This window comes from Gossypium hirsutum, chromosome A02 (assembly GCF_007990345.1).
Source record: "Gossypium hirsutum isolate 1008001.06 chromosome A02, Gossypium_hirsutum_v2.1, whole genome shotgun sequence".
NCBI classification, from domain to species: Eukaryota; Viridiplantae; Streptophyta; class Magnoliopsida; order Malvales; family Malvaceae; genus Gossypium; species Gossypium hirsutum.
In genome coordinates, this window is record NC_053425.1 from 45,781,320 (window position 1) to 45,799,428 (window position 18,109).

An 18,109-nucleotide genomic window follows, 5' to 3' on the forward strand; every position below is an offset into this window, starting at 1 on the left:
TACTTGGTCCGATCAGAAGAGGTACCTCAATTCTTCCCATTACTTTCCTTTCGGTGCCGTCAAATGCCCTCACTATGTTCTGGCATTTCTTCATATGAGAACTGTCTATAGGCAACCTATTCAATGTAAACAGGGGCAAGACATCAGTACTGATCCATTTTCAATTAGTACCCCCGGCAATGTATACCCTTTGCAGTGGGTGGTGATGTGCAGAGCCTTGGTGGATCCCATGCCCTCTAGCGGTATCTCATTCTCACTGAAGGAGATGAAGTTATCGGCGCTTATGTTGCTGACAAGGCGGTCTAGCTTGCTTATCGAGATGTCATCAGCGACATAGGTTTCGTTCAACACCTTTATCAGTGCATTACGATGTACCTCCGAGTTTAAGAGCAAAGCCAGTACCAATATGCGTGTCGGCTACTTGTGTAATTGCTCCACAACACTATACTCGCTATATTTTAGGAATTTCAAAAACTCCTTGGCTTCATTCTCTATTACCGGTTCATTAATCAGTGGTTCTGACCTTTCTCTCCCTTGTTTGATTATCAAGGATTTCCTTTTTACAGGTTTGGCTTTTGTGCTTAGCGTGATGTCCGGATTTTCCTCTCCTAAGACTGTCACATTGCAGTTATAATTTCAAGGCACTCTTTTGCTATCCTTATAAGGAAAAGCCACAGGTTTCTAAATTACAACTCTTGGTGCCATTTTTACTCCGGCTTCATTGATTCTTAGTCGTGAGATGATAACCATCGGGTGATTGACCTTAGAGACCTTCTCTATCACCTCTCCCTCCGAGGTGCATACATCTTCTCCTTCGGTAAATTCAAAGAACTCCAGCTCTTTGTTGTCCATTAAAACCTATACTAGGGCTCTGAATTCATTGCATCTTCCAATCTCATTATCTCCCTCATTGTGGAACTCACAATAGTTCCTTGCATCTCGGAATTTGTTTCCCAAATCCTGCATGGTTAACCCTCTTTCTACCATCTTCTTCCAAACCCCTCTCAACGGGGTTTCTACTTCCGCAACATTCAGCTTGATTCTTTTCCCCGTATTCTTGACTATTACATTTACCCTATTATCAGTATGATTGGGTAACAGATTCCCTACACCAGGTGCATCATTGAATTTCACAACACCCATTTTGAAAAGCCTTTCGACTAACCTTTTGAAAGAGGTGCAGTTCTCTATCGAGTGTCTCGTGGTTTTCACATGGTATTCACATTGAGCCCTTGCGTCGTACCATTTGGGGCATGGGGTTTGTATCGATTTTAAGTAAAAAGCAGACACAACATGTGCATCAAATATACTTTTGTACAACTTCTAATACGTTATTGAAATAGGGGTAAACTGGGGCTTCTCTGTGTTTTGCTTTGTATTGGGCTCCTGTCTTGGCGAGGCTTGTTGGCCCATGGCTACCGTTCATGGTTGGTTTATTGTGATTGGTTTTGCATAACCCATGCTCACATTGCTGGCCTCATTTCCTCTCTTCTTCGGGGCCGACCTCCTAGTGCTTTCCCCAGCCTCTATCTTTCCGTACCTTATCACATTCTTTATCATTTCACTGGACATCACTATGTCTGCAAAACTCTTAGTTGCACTTCCCAGCATAGATTAATAAAAGGTGCCTTCAATGTATTAATGAAAAGCATGGTTGTTTCTTTTTCCAACAACGACGGTTGGACTTGTGTAGCAACTTCTCTCCACCTCTGAGCATATTGCCTAAAACTTTCATTCGACTTTTTCTCCATGTTCTGTAATGTGATCCTGTCAAGCGCTATGTCCGTCACATGGCCATATTGCTTCATGAAGGTCTGTGCTAAGTCCTTCCATGATTTAACTTAGGTGTGATTCAACTGATTATACCATTTGGCCGCAGCCCTAGTCAAACTATCCTAGAAACAGTGAATTAACAATTGATCGTTGTTGACATATCCTATCATCCTCTGACAGAACATTGTAATGTGGACCTCAGGGCAGTTAGTCCTATTATATTTTTCAAACTCTGATATTTTAAACTTTGGATGGAGTACCAAATCTGGGACCAAGCTCAACTCCTTAATATCCACTCTACAATGATAATCAGCATTTTCCAACACCTTGAATTTCTCTTCCAGCCATTTGTATCGATCTTCCAGTTACTTTGGGAGTTCCGCTCTTACCCTTCCTACTTTCGCTATATCATCGAGGTCAGGGACTACAGATTTACCCAATTGTCTTCGGGGTTAGAACACGAGCCCGTTGGGAAATTTATCGGTGCCAAAGTACCAGTCTGAGATTGGGGTCTGATATTGACAGAAACCCTTTGAGGTGGTTCTTGGGTATTCAGTAAGGTAAAACCTGGAGGATAAGCAAGGTCCTCACTGTCATCCTCAGTATTGATCATGGGATTCTTCCTTTTTTCTGGCCTTCCAATTAGTAACTAGGTCAATTGGTTCATCATATTCCTTTGAAATTCCAGCATCTGATCCGTCATATCATGTTGGATTTTGGCCAACTGTTCTTGCATCTGTACTTGCAGTTGATCCTGTATTTCCTTCTGCATTTGTTCCAGTTTTTCCAACCTTTGATCCATAGCTTTGGGTTTTCTTCGTGTGTAATAGTGATGTTCCAGGGTAACTATAATACGATTTCTAATTAATTAGGATTCTTTTGTGAAATTTAATGCACATGATACGATGAAATGCAAATGCATGAGATGGATGCAAAACTAAAAAGGCATCAATTCTGATCCAATTCTATTTAGAATAACTTTATTAGAAAATAAAATCCTTTACATAAAACAGATTATATATACGGCTTTGCCTTGATGCTCAAAGTTTTAACTCTCTTAAGAAGCCAAGCTAGCTCACGACCCCGGTCTGACTCTAACGCATATTTCACACTTAGCACGTCAGCCTGAACTGCTAAGGTATGTAAATGATTGACCACTTCTCGAATCTGAGGCACGGCTTCGCCCATGACATAATCTCTATCCTTGACCTAGTCTTGCGATCGACGGAGCTGTTCCTTCCACTGTTCATTATTCGACTCAAGGAATACAATTTGAAGTTCACAATTTTGTAGCACAGTCTCGAGTTCTTCTACCTTTCTTTTCAAATCCTCGATCCTGCTCAGGCTGGTTCTTAATTCAATGTCAGAGTTACGACCACTACGCTGATGCAGTGCCTTTTCTAACTCTACTACCCGAGCTACTAACATTTCCTTCTCATCTTGGCCTTCAACTAAGCTCTTTTTTAAGGCGTTTTCACGTGCTCGAGCATCATGGAACCTCTTCTCCCTCTGATCAGCTCTAGCCTTTTCTTCTTGAATTTCTTGTTGCCATTGCTCTGACGTCTTTCCTAATCCGACATTTCTCATCGACATACGCAACTTTTTGTAATCAGTCTTCAAACTGTCCAAGTCTTCTTCATCATTTCTTTTCTTTTTTCTCAACTTCTCGGCTTCGAGTTTCTGAACATCGACATTTTACCTCAAATGCATCTTTTCCTCTTCCAATTATTCTATCTTTTTTCCCAACTCTGAATTTCTCTCTTCGAAGTCCTGTTTTATGATTTCTAGCTCAGAGGGAATTACTTGCAACTATTCTTCCATCGATCGAACGCCCTCTAAACTCTGCTCAGGGATATTATCATTGATCCTTTTATTCAACCACCCTTTGTATTCAGGGGTCTTTATTGAACCTACAGCCGATCTCTTCATCCGGCGTGTCTGTTTCTAAGCATCAGAAATTTTTCGAACCTTCTTCTTATAATTGTCCCCCTATACGAAAACTCACACTGAGCTAGCCCGTGTGCCATCGGTATAAACTACATTGATCTATATTGTCTTAAAACGAGCAAAGGGGCATATCCAATGGCTCCCCAAATTCCAGGCAGAGGTACCCAGCCAAAACTCCTACACCGATAGAGGATCTCGTCGGGAACCATCCAAAGAGCTCTCCACTCAACGTCCTCTTCTTGGAGATTTCAAATGAGCGCGATCCAATTTTCTTCTGATATGTCATCTCTCCTAGGCGTGGCTGCTATCTCCCTTAATGGGGAGTAATTCTCAAAGAAAACCCGATAGGAAACTTTATCCACCTTCTAGAAATGGCTGTGGAGCCAAGCTAACAATAATTGAGCACACCCTATAAATCTACCTTCACCTGCCCTCCGACATGCACTCAAAGATTTGAATGTCTCGGCTAAAATTATCAGTACTGGTGTGACTCGTTTGTCAAGTCGATCAAATAAGTCGGCAACTGCTTCATCTATATGCCTTAAAGCTTTAGGGAAAATTACCAAACCATAAATACTCAAGGCGAAGACGTCAAATTTCTTCTTTACATCTGGATGTGCTACAATTAGGTCCCTCAAACTCACCCAAGGAATGCATTTACCATCACCCTTTTGCTGAATTCGGGCTATAACCCACTATTCACTCATCCTAGTGATACTCATTAATTTCTTTACAAAAGTTGGGATATTAGCGGCCCTAGAATAAGTTTTGTCGACTTGAACCTTTAGACAACGAAGCAAAGTTGTATACTCCTCTACAGTAGGCACCAAGTCCACCTTCCCGAAAGTGAAACAACTATATATAGAGTTCCAAAATTGAGCCATAGCCTGAAACAAGTGCTTGTCCACCTTGATGTCGAGCAGGTAGGGTAAGTCGCCATAATTTTGATAGAACAGCTGCTTAGTCTCATCATCCCAACAGGCCCATATATCCCTCAATTCCCGGAACTCATTTTGTGTCACACTGATACGGATGAAGTCACACAACTTCGACATATATCCCTTAGCTAGGCTATCCCCTTTCTCAAGTTGCATTTTCTCTGACCACATACAGACAACTGCATTATCCTCCACTTTATTAAGAAATTCGTTTTCCATGACAAACTTTCTAATTTAGTAACTGAACAGGAATCGACATCTCTTTAATATAAAATAACATGCAATCATAGCTACAACAAACCACAAACAAGTCAGTATCGAATAATAAAAATCAAAACAAATAGAAAATAGTCAAACACCTATCTCGGTAATCGCTAGGGTTCAACATAGCTCTAACTAGGGCAGGCCTTAGGGTTCACTATATGTGGCTCGGTTCTAAGAAAGGGTATCTGAACTAGTAGATTCCTCAACCCTCACCCATTATAGGCTCATGTGGATTGAGTTCAGTTTAGGGGAATACATTTCCCTATGGCCATGTGGAGGTGAAAACCTCACGAAGACATAGGTACGGATATATCCCGGAAGTAGTCCACTAGCCCATGCGGAGGTGAAAACCTCACGAAGGCATAGTTTTTCACTCCCACTTAAAAGGTGTAACCACAACGGTCATGCAATGCAATGCAAAAGTATTCTAGCGGATCACAAACAAATTCAACAAAGGAACCATGATTTTCAAATCAAATTTTCAATTTTCGACAAAAGGATAGAAACTAATCAATTTTACGACTTGACTCTCTTATTGATCCCCAGTAGAGTCGCCAAGCTGTCGAAACTATTTTTTGGAACACGAGATCTACTTTAAAATATAGTATGGAGTCGTCACTAATCCTTTTTATTAGGTGTGATCGGATCACCTAATAAAACAATTTGATTTATTAAAATATTGAGTTTGGCCTACGAAAGTCAAGAAAACAGGTTCGGGAGTCTGTTGCGTACGAGGAAGGATTAGCACCCTCGCAACGCCCAAAATTGGTACCTAATTGATTAATTAATGTCCTAATGTCAAAAATTTGAAATGATTTTAAAAGTATAATCTCATTTAAAAATGCTTGAATATACTCGAATTGGATGTTAAGATTCTCTTGTTCCGAAGGAATAAAATATCACATCCAGTACGCTAGGATACGACAATTCAAATCTTCGAAACCAAGATCATCTCATGATTTCCAAAATTCATGTATTGAGATTTTAAAAGGATATTCGGTTATTTGGTCAAATGGTAAATCGAAACCCAGCACGTTAGGGCACGATTTCTCGAATTTCCATCATGAAACATTGCCTCATTTTTTAATTAAGAAAACACAGACGAAATTTTAAAAGGATATTTGGTTATTTTGGTCAAACAGAAAAATCGAAACCTAGCACGTTAGGGCACGTTTTCTTGATTTTCCAAACACGAAACATTACCTTGTTATCAAAGAGTTCCTTTCGTCATAATTTAAAATAGAAAGAATTGGCGATTAAAAGATAATTGATTGGACTAAAATGTTTAAATGACCACTCATAATAAAAGATTTCAACATGCATGTGAATAACAACATATCATTTTGTCAAAACACATTACCAAAGCATTAACGAATCATAGTGTTGGAAAGCAAATAATTGGATATGATACAAATGAGCAATGTAAAAGCAATGAATATAAAATGCGACATATAAAGTGAATAATCATTCACCATATATTATTCTAACATTCGGGCTAACAAATTTTTAAGAGATATTAAACAATATGTATATAACCAATAGTAGAAAATAAACATAAAACAAATTAAAAAATATAACTGATAATAAATAAGTTTAAAACAAATAATATAAAAAGTAGTTTTAAAAATAAATAATATACAACAATTTAAAACAGATGATATATAAAATATTTAATAATATATATAAGTGTAAAAATAATATTGAAACACTTCAAAATAAATAAATAGAATCTATAATAATTTAATATAAAATAAATCATAAGTATAAGAACAACAATAAATCATATGTGAAATAATAATATATAAATTGATTTTTAAAATAAACATTATGCAAGCAAAGAATTAAAGTAAGTAACATACAAAACAATATATATATATGTGTGTGTGTCTACAAGAGATAATATACATAAAATAAAAAAATAGTTAAATATAAATTATGTGTATATATATACAATAATAATGTATAAAAATATTTAAAATAGCAACGATATAAAACTTTTAAATAAAGAATGTACATAAAAGAGAATTTTAAAATGAGTAAATTATATAAATAAAGCATTTTAAAAAATATACAAAAGAAAATAAATAAATAAATGAATAATATAAAAAGTGAATAATAATTTAAAATAAATGCTAAAAACAATTTTACAAACAAAAAAGCTGAAATTAAAAGGAAAAGGACTCAATTGAAATAAAATTAAAATCAACAAGATAATCTATAAATGAACAAAGCGTTGGAGCCTAATTTGGGACTTAAATACAATGTGTGCAAACTTATGGGGATTGAAAACGAAATTATCCCATGTTCCAAAACGCAGTGCTTAAACACGGAAAAAATTAACACCGCGCCTAAATCTCAAAGAAAAATTAAAGAACGAAGAATGAAGAATTAACACGGACAAAAAGGGAGGACTAAACACATAAATTCCCCTTTTTAGAAAAAAAAAAAGAAACCTTCCCCCCTCCCCCCAAGTTATCTGTTACGAATCAAAAGGAAAAGAAAAAAAAAGGGTTTTCTCCCTTTCTACTCTACTAGGGCACAAATAGATCAGCCCCCTGCTGCTAATCCACCCCGATCACGAATAACGGCGACCGGAGGAGCCCCAACCAAGTACCTTCGACCCTTTTCGCTTTCTTTATTTTTTATTTAAAAAAACACTTCAAACACTATGTCCTACTTTAAAACAACTCAAAATAAAACCCATGAAAAGAGAACATCAATAACAACAAAAGAAATCTAAAAAAAATGCAACCTTTGCTTTTTGATTTCTCTGAATTCTTTCTTGTATATTTGTTGATTTTTTAGATCTATATTTTATTTTTCTGAAAAAGGAAGGGGAAAAAAAAGTTCCCAAAACAATAAAAATTTTAGGGCTTTATAGTCGAATACAACTTGTTTCTTGCTATTTTCTTGCTCAAGTCGCAGGTGCCGTAAAGACGTGGAGGAGGAGTGCACGGACGTGATGCGTGCGACGTGCGACGCGCGAGCTGGGGGCGTGCGTGGGGCGTGCGGCGCTAAACTTGGCTTCTGTTTTGCTAATGGTTGTGGGCTAGGTCTAAGGTCAAGTTTGGGCTTTCTGCTTTGGGCTGTTTTGATTAGGGCCCTACATACATAATTAGAGTGATTCCATTTTTACTAATGAGATAAGACAAAACTCCAAATAATAATTTTTTTTAAGAATTAAGATATCTTACAAGTCATTTTTATGAGATATCTTAAATGTCAATTATACTACTAATGAAGTTTAATTCTTTTGGGATTTGTGACTATTTTTATTAATAAAATTATTTTTAAAGTTGGAGTTGAAGTTTTATTTTTAAGAATGCAATGCAATAATAAGCCATCAATTATTGATAAAAATAAAAATAAGAGTCATATATCATGATTTTATTTATAAATTGTATATGACAATAGATATTCATAATGTTACATGAAGGAGTTTTGTTTTTATTATTTTGGTATGAATTTTAGTTTAATTTAAATATGAATATATTTTAATTTGTTTATGGATTGTAGTAGTTTGACGGTAGTGGTAATTATAAAATTATATCAATTGTAATAGAAACTTGTATACAATTATAATAGTAATTTGAGGAGAAAATGATGAAATGTGTATAGCCTATATTAAATACAATCGGATTGAAGATAAGATTAAAAAAGACGATTCTCGGTGGGTATTTCAGTAAACTCAACAGTCAACCTCCGCTCCTTCTCTGAACTTTAACCAAACGACCGTTACTCACACTAACCGTATTTAAAATAAAAATCTAAAATAATAATAACAAAAACAGGCCCCTTATAGTCGTTGGATCAAAGGTGAAAGAAAGCTTTATAAAATGCCAACGACTCCAGTATCATTCCTCCTTTTTATCTCCTTTCTCAGTTTTACTTTGGACGACTACCATTTTTATTTTTATTTTGCATTGGAGCAGAGAAAATAGCTGATACAATCGCGCTAATCAGAAACGGAAACCACCATTTTCGGAAATACATAAAAACAAAGATGGCGACTATTTTATATTAATTACGGTAGTTCGATCTCCCACTTCCATAGTTTTTACTTATTGTTTCTTTTCTTCATTAAAAAATAATAATAATTCCCTCTCCTCCTGCTGTCTCTCTTTGCAAATGTTTGGAAATTTCATCTTTTTGCCTAAAAAATAATATTTTTACAGTTATATCTCTGTCCCTTTGACTGCAGATTGAAAGGAAAATAATTAGTTTTTTTCTTTTTTCCTAATTTTTGTTGTTGATTTCTTCATTCAAATGTTTTTCGGTTGAAACAAAAGAAGAAGAAAGACAAAAACCCGAAATGTCTGTCGTAGATGTTGCTTTGAGTCCGGTTCGTCGAGAAGCGGTTCACTCTTCTGGTTATTGCTATAACCAAGCGGGTGACTCGATCTTGATTTACCTTTCGGTTTCCGGTTCGGTGATTCCGATGCGGGTTTTAAAATCCGATTCGATAGCCTCCGTCAAGCTTCGGATCCAGACATGTAAAGGCTTTGTAGTGAAGAAACAGAGGCTTGTTTTTAAAGGCAGAGAATTGGCTCGCAACGATTCGCTTGTTAAAGACTACGGCTTGAAAGGTGGGAATTTTTTGCACCTAGTTTTAAAACTTTCCAATCTTTTGCTCATCACTGTAAGAACAAGTTGCGGGAAAGAGTTTGAATTGCATGTTGATAGGTTTAGAAATGTTGGGTATTTGAAACAAAGGATAGTTAAACAAGGGAAAGGTTTCGTTGATGTTGATGAACAAGAAATCTTTTGTAATGGTGAAAAACTCGATGATCAAAAACTAATTGATGATTTATGTAAAGATAGTGATGCTGTGATTCATTTGATGGTTCAAAAATCAGCCAAAGTTCGAGCTAAGCCTGTTGAACCGGTTAGAGATTTCTGGTTTGAACCAGTTATTTTGAACCCCAAAGTGAAATTGCCTTGTTTTATGTGGGATATGATGCATTCTACATTTGATGGGTTGGATTTGGGGAACCAGCCAATTCGATCACCGGAAGGGACAGGAGGGGTTTACTTTATGCAAGATAAGTTGGGGGTTGATTATGTTTCGATCTTTAAACCGATCGATGAGGAGCCGATGGCAAATAACAATCCACATGGAGTCCATGGATCATCAAATGGTGAAGGGTTGAAAAAGGGTACAAGAGTTGGAGGAGGAGCAGTGAGAGAAGTGGCTGCTTATATATTGGATCATCCCAAGAGTGGACCTCGGTCTTTGTCTGGTGAGATGTCGGGGTTTGCTGGTGTCCCTCCTACTTGCATGGTTCAGTGCTTGCACAAAGGGTTTAACCATCCAAATGGGTATAAATGTGCACCTGAGAATGTTAAGGTTGGGTCCTTACAGATGTATATGAAGAATGCCGGGAGTGGTGAGGATGTAGGTCCAGGAGGTTTCCCTGTGGAGGAAGTGCACAAGATCAGCGTGCTCGATATAAGAATGGCAAATTCCGATCGACATGCCGGTAATATCTTGATTGGTAAACGGGAAAATGACCAAACTGTGCTTATTCCAATTGATCATGGCTACTGCTTGCCTGAGAATGTAAGTTTATATATAGCTATATCATTCTAGTAATGCGTTGCATCTTTGTTGTCTAACCCTTTTTTTTTTTTTTAATCTATTTGCAGTTCCAGGATTGCACATTTGATTGGGTTTATTGGCCACAATCACGACAGCCTTACTCCCAAGAGACTATAGACTATATAAAATCACTGGATGCTGAACAAGATGTTGCACTTCTGAGATTTTACGGGTGGGATGTTCCCGTCGAGTGCGCTCGCACGCTCTGTATCTCGACCATGCTTTTGAAAAAAGCGGTCGAACGGGGTCTTACCACTCCCTTTGCTATTGGAAGCATCATGTGCAGGGAAACTGTGAACAAGGAATCTGTGATTGAGCAAATTGTAGATGAAGCTCAAGATTTGTTGCTTCCAGGCATGAGTGAAGCTGCATTTATGGAGACTGTGTCTCAAGTCATGGATTCTTGGCTTGACAAGCTCACAAACTAAAGCTACCTATATGGTTTGTTCATGGTACATATTTGAATGTATTGAGTTAATGATGAGTCCATTTTTGTATGGACCACAAATTATGTCAATGTAGATGGCTTATCCTTCATAGGAGATTGAAGCTTTCCTTTATTTATTTATTTATTTTTATAACTTTATCAAGTTATTACTTGATCCTGTATTAATATGTTGAACAGATTCAAAGATAATGAAATAATAGGTAGCCATTGATGATTGGGTTTGATGTAAAACTTGCATATATTGGGTTTTTTATGTGTAATTTGATGATTGTTTTGGACCATATATCGTTTCAGAAAGGTAAACTAAAAATGGGCCAAGATCAGCCATATCCAACGTTCTCTTAATATTTTACTCAACCCAAATTAAAGGTAGGTCATGTCAAAGAGCCTTTCTATTTTCCCTTTCTGAAATATGGAAGTAATGGGTGAGTTTAAACATGACCATCGGATTTTGATCTGCACTGTTACTACAGGGGTAAGTTTTTTTTGGATTGAGTTGGTTGAATTATTAAGTCATTGATTTTTAATTTGATGGATTTGATTGCGGATTTAATTTAAATTAATCAAATTATTAAATTCTATTGTTTTTAAAATATTAAAAATTAAAAAACTTCTAACTCAATCGATTGTTTTTTTATTCTTTTTCAATCGATCCAATAAGCCAATTCAATTTGGTTTTAACAACCTTAATTGGAGTAAAATAATTTCTCTAATTTTAGGGTCATGTTTGAGGATGATATCAGAACGAGAGATATACAAATTGGGTCGGACAAACAAAAACTCATCTCACCTGACCCTGTAAGTAAATAAAACCAATTTTAATCTATAGAGCAGTGGTAATTAATTATGATACTCCCAACTTGAGTGTGGAATTTCTATGCGCAAATTAATTTTTTTAAAAAGTTTTTTTTTTCTATCCGTTCATACAATTATTGGCAGAAGAAACCCAAGGAAGCTTATATTGAAACACCCACAATTCTTACTGCAGTAAATTTAGCAAATTTCTGTCATTTTCCACTGCCACCGCCACCGCCATTGAAATTGTTGTTTCACTTCTTACAAGAAGACCACTGATTTGTTCCAACACACCAAATAGACCACGCTTTTGCCGTTTGACAATCATTCCACTGACCATGTGGAAAGGCATCAATTTTTCTTTACCTAAAGCTTTTTCCTTTGACTCCTATATGTAAAAACAAGACAGTAGTTACCTTTCGACTTACCACCCTTTCTTTTTCATTTTTTACTATTCTTACCCTTTTTCATTTTTTTGGATATCTTATCCAGTATTTATCTGATTTTCTAAATACCAATTTAACTACAATATTTTGTTCTACCAATCTTCAAACATCTACTTTTAATAATGCTCTTTGAACAAAATTTCTTATTTTTCATATTTGAGTGTTAAAATTCTATATAAAATACTATATTTTGGTTAACAGTTAATAACCTAAATATTCCAGTTTTGTTGCGAAAAATCAAACACATCCCAAACTAGAAAGGAAAAAAAAGAAAAAAAGATGAATCTTAAAACTAAATAACTGAATTTTTTTTTTCATAATTTCCGCCTCCAAACTGCAAATTCTTACAATTTGCATCATCTTCTTATCCATTTTTTCAAAAAAAAAAAAAATTCTCATCCTCTTTAAAGTTAAAAGTTAAGGACTAACATACCCTCACTTTTTCTTTTCAATTTTCTTCTTAATTAATTTTCCTTCTTTCTTTTTCATTCACTTCATCTTTGATTCAATGATTCCTTCCCCCAAAGCATAAAAAAAAACACTCAAAAATCTAAGCTTTGAATAGCTCCAACATAAACTCCAAATCCTTTCTTATAAAATGACAAAACCCAACCAAAGAAAAAGTCTTCCCTTTCACATTACTTTCCTTTCCCCCACTTTCTCTTCTTCTTAAATACTCTCTTATTTTCCCTACATCCAAACACTCTTTTCCTTCCCCCATTTCACTTCCTTTCTCTTTTTAGATCAACACCCAAGAAAAAAAAACACAGTTCGAATTTACAAAAATCATGGTGAAGTCTCAAAGGCCGCCATCTGGCCGTACAAATCTGGCATCATGTATTGTAGCAACCATTTTCTTGATCTTTCTTGTAATCATTGTTCTCATTGTTTATTTCACCGTTTTTAAACCCAAAGACCCTAAGATTTACGTTAATTCCATCCAGCTCCCTTCTTTTTCCGTCGGCAACAACTCCGTCAGCTTCACTTTCTCTCAATACGTCACCGTTAACAACCCTAACAGAGCCACTTTTTCTCACTACGACAGCACTATTCAGCTCCTTTACTCCGGATCTCAAGTCGGGTTCATGTTCATACCCGCCGGGAAGATCGAGTCGGGTCAGACTCAATACATGGCCGCCACTTTTGCAGTTCAGTCATTTCCCTTGGCGCAACCGAATCAAGCGGCGGCGGCCACCACGATACCTATACCTGGTGCTACTACTACGGTGGCGGCGACGATGACAGGGCCCGTTGGGGTGACAGCTGGGTTCGGCGGGGGTAATAATGTGAATCGAGTTGGACCAACGATGGAGATTGACTCTCGGATGGAATTAGCGGGTCGGATTCGGGTTCTAAATGTGTTCGCCCATCATGTGGATGCTAAATCGGAGTGTAGAGTCACCGTTGCTGGGAATGATGGGTCTGTTTTAGGGTTTCATTGCTAATTTTTTCTTCCTTTTTTTAATGTAATTTTAGACATTTAACAGCTTTTTTTTTCTTAAAATTTATCAGTTTTGGAGGATCTGGTGATTTGGGTTTTAAATTTTTTATACCCAATTTGTCAAAAAAACTGTAAAAATTAGAACTTTGATTGTTGTGGGTGCTGCAAGTAAGGTGTTTTTAGTATAAAGAAAGAAAGGTTTCAGCTTATGAGCATAATTTGTGAATTAATGAACTTTTTATTTAAAGGGATTAATTGAAGAGTAAGTAAAGGATGGATGCTAATGATAGAGTGAAGTGAGATTACTTTGTGGTGGGGCTTTTTGTTTTGGTTTTGGACCAATAATGAAGCAAAGGTGAGTTGAATTATGAGCTGGAAAAAAGGCAGCGCAAAATCCGGCTTGTTTTCCGTTTACTCTTTTTTTTTCCATTGTTCGAGGAAGGGCACTAATTGGGAGGTCAGAAAGTCTACGACGTCGTTTAAACTTTAAATTTTGATAGAGCAAAATTCAGTCAGTTGCAGATGGTTTGGGATCATCGTCGTCGGAGAATTAATTGCCCACCGGATTTCGATAAATGTGCCAGTGAGAAAATTATAATTAAGTGGGGAGAGTTGAGTTAGTGAGGTTAGTGGGACCCAAGACAGCGGAGCAGAAGAGACACTGAATATCATCACCAGTCAGTGTCCTCGAAATTCGATTTTATGTTTTTCTTTAGGTTAAAATCCTTCATAACTCCTTGGCCTTTTAGAGCATCTGGAATTTAGTTTTTTATAATTTAAGTTCAAGTTTTAACCTCGTTAATTTTTTTATATAATTTTAAGTTAATTATTATTTTATTTTTTAATTATATAATTATTAAGTAAGTTTTTTTAAAAAATATTACTTCAATAAATTTAACTATGTTTAGAGTTAAACTGTGATACCCTTAATCTTAAACCGTCATCAGAACAGAGTTACGATATATTATCGAATAATCAGACAATTTGTGATTAATAATTAAATAATTATCGAACATATTATATTATAAAATAATTATAAAGTCCCTTAATTAGACCCTCAAGGCCCAAAATAAGTATTAGAGGGGAATAGGGACTTGTTCGAGTGCTTCGAGGATTTTTTTTAACTCAATATAACCCCTTTATAAATATCTAACCTTCTCTGCAATTTCAAACTAGGACCAATCCAAAATCAATATTTGAACGAATGCAATTTCATGTTTAATCGTATTAAAATCATACATATAACATTTATTTGATAATTTACTCTATGTACATTTATATTACCATTAAAAATTAAATTAGAATTTCATTCATTCTATTCTAAATTTAGCACCAATTATACCATGTATATCATATAAATTTTCATACCATTTTATTAGTTTAAACACTAAAATACCAAATACCATTCTTTACAACAAAAATCATATAGCATTTTAAATTGACCAAAACAACACCTATGTACATGCCACTTTTACCAAAAGAAAAATACATTACCGAGTTTTGCGCTGGAGTCGGGATCACCTGGATGCTGAACTGAGACTCTGAACACCTATTAACCTATACACGGAAACAACCGTATGCTGAGTATTTTATACTCAATGGTATTACTATAATTCAAATTATAAACATAATAACCATATCATTAAATCATATAACTTTATTTATTTTTATTTTTTTACTAAATCAATTCAAACTTAAATTTGTCATTCTCAATATATTCATACAATTCAATTTAGCTAATCAACAGTTGAAATCACATACATTTATGTTGAGCCATTATCCATCTCATGAACCATTGGTTCATGTTTTTCATTCTCATACTCACATTCAAATCACCTTTTTTTTTAATTCACGTTCCATTTTCACTTTTTTTTAATGGCTTATCAATTAATTTTATTCAGTTTAACATTTCCTTTAATTACCCCTATTAACAGGCTCGGAATTTGGCGGATACACAGATCCAACCAAACACTCCAGTATGGCACCCAATGCCTCATCAGATAGTTCGAAGCAAATAATTGACACCCAGTATCTCATCGGCCAAGCCGAAGTAAGTTGGTACACAGTACCTCATTGAATCTCTCCGAAGTAATATAGTGACACCTAGTGTCTCATCGACTCGAGGTTGAGGCATCCTGCATCCCTGAACACTTCCAATCCTATAGTATGCCAACTATATCCAACTCAGCCCGACTAGTTAATAGGGTATTCGATTCACTTTCTCAATTCAATATCATTTTCAATTCATTTACGAATCAATTCAATTTCACTTTTCATCAATATAAAATTCAATATTAATACTTATCCATCATCAATTCAATTTCCTTTTCAATTCCATAATAATACTAACCTCATAATTTACTTACCATACATATAATTAAAAATTTAACATTTAATAAAAATAACTTGAATTATAGTAATACAAATCCGGATTCATTCGGTTACTCCTCTACAACTTTTTCCTCTCCTTTCGATGTCAATGCCTCGGATTCCTTGTTAGCTACGAAAATAATAATTTTCACTATCAATTACAGCATTAAATTATAACAAATAATTGAATTTTTTATTCAATTCCTACTTATTCCCAATTTAGTCCTAACTAAATTCACTTACTTTTCTAACTCAATTTATACTTCTTTTCTACTTAATTTCTTGCTATATTAAACTCAACTATTCAATATTCACAATAAAATCCTAATCTAAAACTTCTTTCAATTTAATCCCTTTATCACAAAACTTATAGCTTTTATTTTACAATTTAATCCCTTTATCACTTTTAACTTGAAATTCATTCAATTAAACCCCTAATTCATATTTTTGTTCAACATGAACTATATTTGAAAACCTATGAACTTCCAAAATATTAACTTAATTTCATCAAAACCTTGTTTTAAAACTTCAAAAACATCAAAATTAAGTGAAAGGACTTCATTGACTTACCTTTTCAAAATTTAAAGCTTCAAATCCCTACTTTTTCATTTTTCTTTTGTTTTTCTCCTTTCTTTCTTTCTTCCCCGTTTGCTATTATGTTCTTTCCTTCTTTATTTCTTTTCTTTTATGTTATATATATATATTCTTTTATTTTATTAATTAACTTATTATATTATAATATAATAACATTAAATATTTTTTATATAATTAATCATATACATACAAATGTACACACATATATATATATATATTATTTTTTACTACATTTGTACACCATCAATACCATACAATTGTCATACTTTCAATTTATTTACTAATAAAAATCTTCTAATATAATTATTTAATTAGTAATTATCTTTTACTTAATTTTCAAGTAAATAAATAAATATAATACAAATGTATATATTTACATTATTACAAATGTTATTATCTAATTTGTTCATTACTCAAAAATCTTACAATTTAATTATTTTATCTAATAAATATCTTTTACTAATTAAATAAAAAATATCACAAATTTATATATTTCTATTAATTCACTTGTATTAAATCACTACCATACATTTGTCTTTATTTAACTTATTTCATAATATAATAATTAATATAATTTATAAATTAATTTAAAACCTTCAACATATAAAAATCTAATAAAAATCTTAAATTTTATCTAAGATTGCCGCCTCATCTATAGTAAATTGGCTTAATTACCATTTTGGCCCTTTATACTTTCTTTTAATCTATAATAAACTTTTACCCTTTATTCAATTTAGTTATTTTTGCTAATTATCCTAATTTAAGCTAAATTCACCTAATTAAAACTTAATTAAACACACTACTAGACTCATAATTACTCCTAATAATTACTTACAAACCCAATTTATTAAGACGGAGGCCCGATACTGTACTTTTTCGGTGCCCGTGAATCTTAGGTCATTACAGAAACTTAAATTTTAAAATTTGATAAGTTAATGGCTATTTTTTAAAACAAAAGTAGAGACTTATAGTATATTTTAGCATTTTTCTTTTTTTTTTTGTTAAAGGAACATTGAATAAATATAATTATTTTTTTATATGTTATATTATTTGTAGGTTGTTAAAGAAAAATCGAGAAATTGAAAATCAATTTGATCTAATGTATGTGACAGTTTATGAAATAAAAGTTAAAATTACAGTCACCTAAACTAAATCAAAAGCAATTTTTTTATTTAATTTAGAATTAATTTAAATTTATTATTATAAAATAAATATTTTATATTTAAAATAATGAAAATAACATAAATTTTTTATATAAAAATTATTTTTTAAATCATATAAAAGTTATTATTTTTATTTATTCGATGTCGCAACTTCCACCTTTCGATATCGCGACATCCTTACACTTTTGAAATAAAACTTTTTCTTGCATCTATTTAGTTTTAGGCCCTACCTCGAAATTGCCTACAATGTCACGACTCCATTCTAGGATGTCGCGATATCACTGTAGCATGCACAAAAGCCTTAGTTTTTTTTTTTTCAACTCAAAATTCT

The 18,109-nt window shown here is 34.1% G+C and overlaps 2 protein-coding genes across 2 annotated transcripts; both read left to right on the forward strand.

The window, feature by feature from the left end:
* The first annotated feature begins 8,722 nt into the window (after positions 1 to 8,722).
* Positions 8,723 to 11,200, forward strand: LOC107951174 (phosphatidylinositol 4-kinase gamma 2). The gene is made up of 3 exons (XM_016886117.2): positions 8,723 to 8,951; positions 9,212 to 10,482; positions 10,569 to 11,200. The coding sequence occupies exons 2-3, from the start codon at positions 9,235 to 9,237 to the stop codon at positions 10,947 to 10,949; spliced, it is 1,629 nt and encodes a 542-aa protein (XP_016741606.1). The 5' UTR covers positions 8,723 to 8,951; positions 9,212 to 9,234; the 3' UTR covers positions 10,950 to 11,200.
* A 1,456-nt stretch (positions 11,201 to 12,656) lies between these two features.
* Positions 12,657 to 13,860, forward strand: LOC107951176 (uncharacterized). The gene has a single exon (XM_016886118.2). The coding sequence runs from the start codon at positions 12,999 to 13,001 to the stop codon at positions 13,653 to 13,655; it is 657 nt and encodes a 218-aa protein (XP_016741607.1). The 5' UTR covers positions 12,657 to 12,998; the 3' UTR covers positions 13,656 to 13,860.
* Positions 13,861 to 18,109: the final 4,249 nt, after the last annotated feature.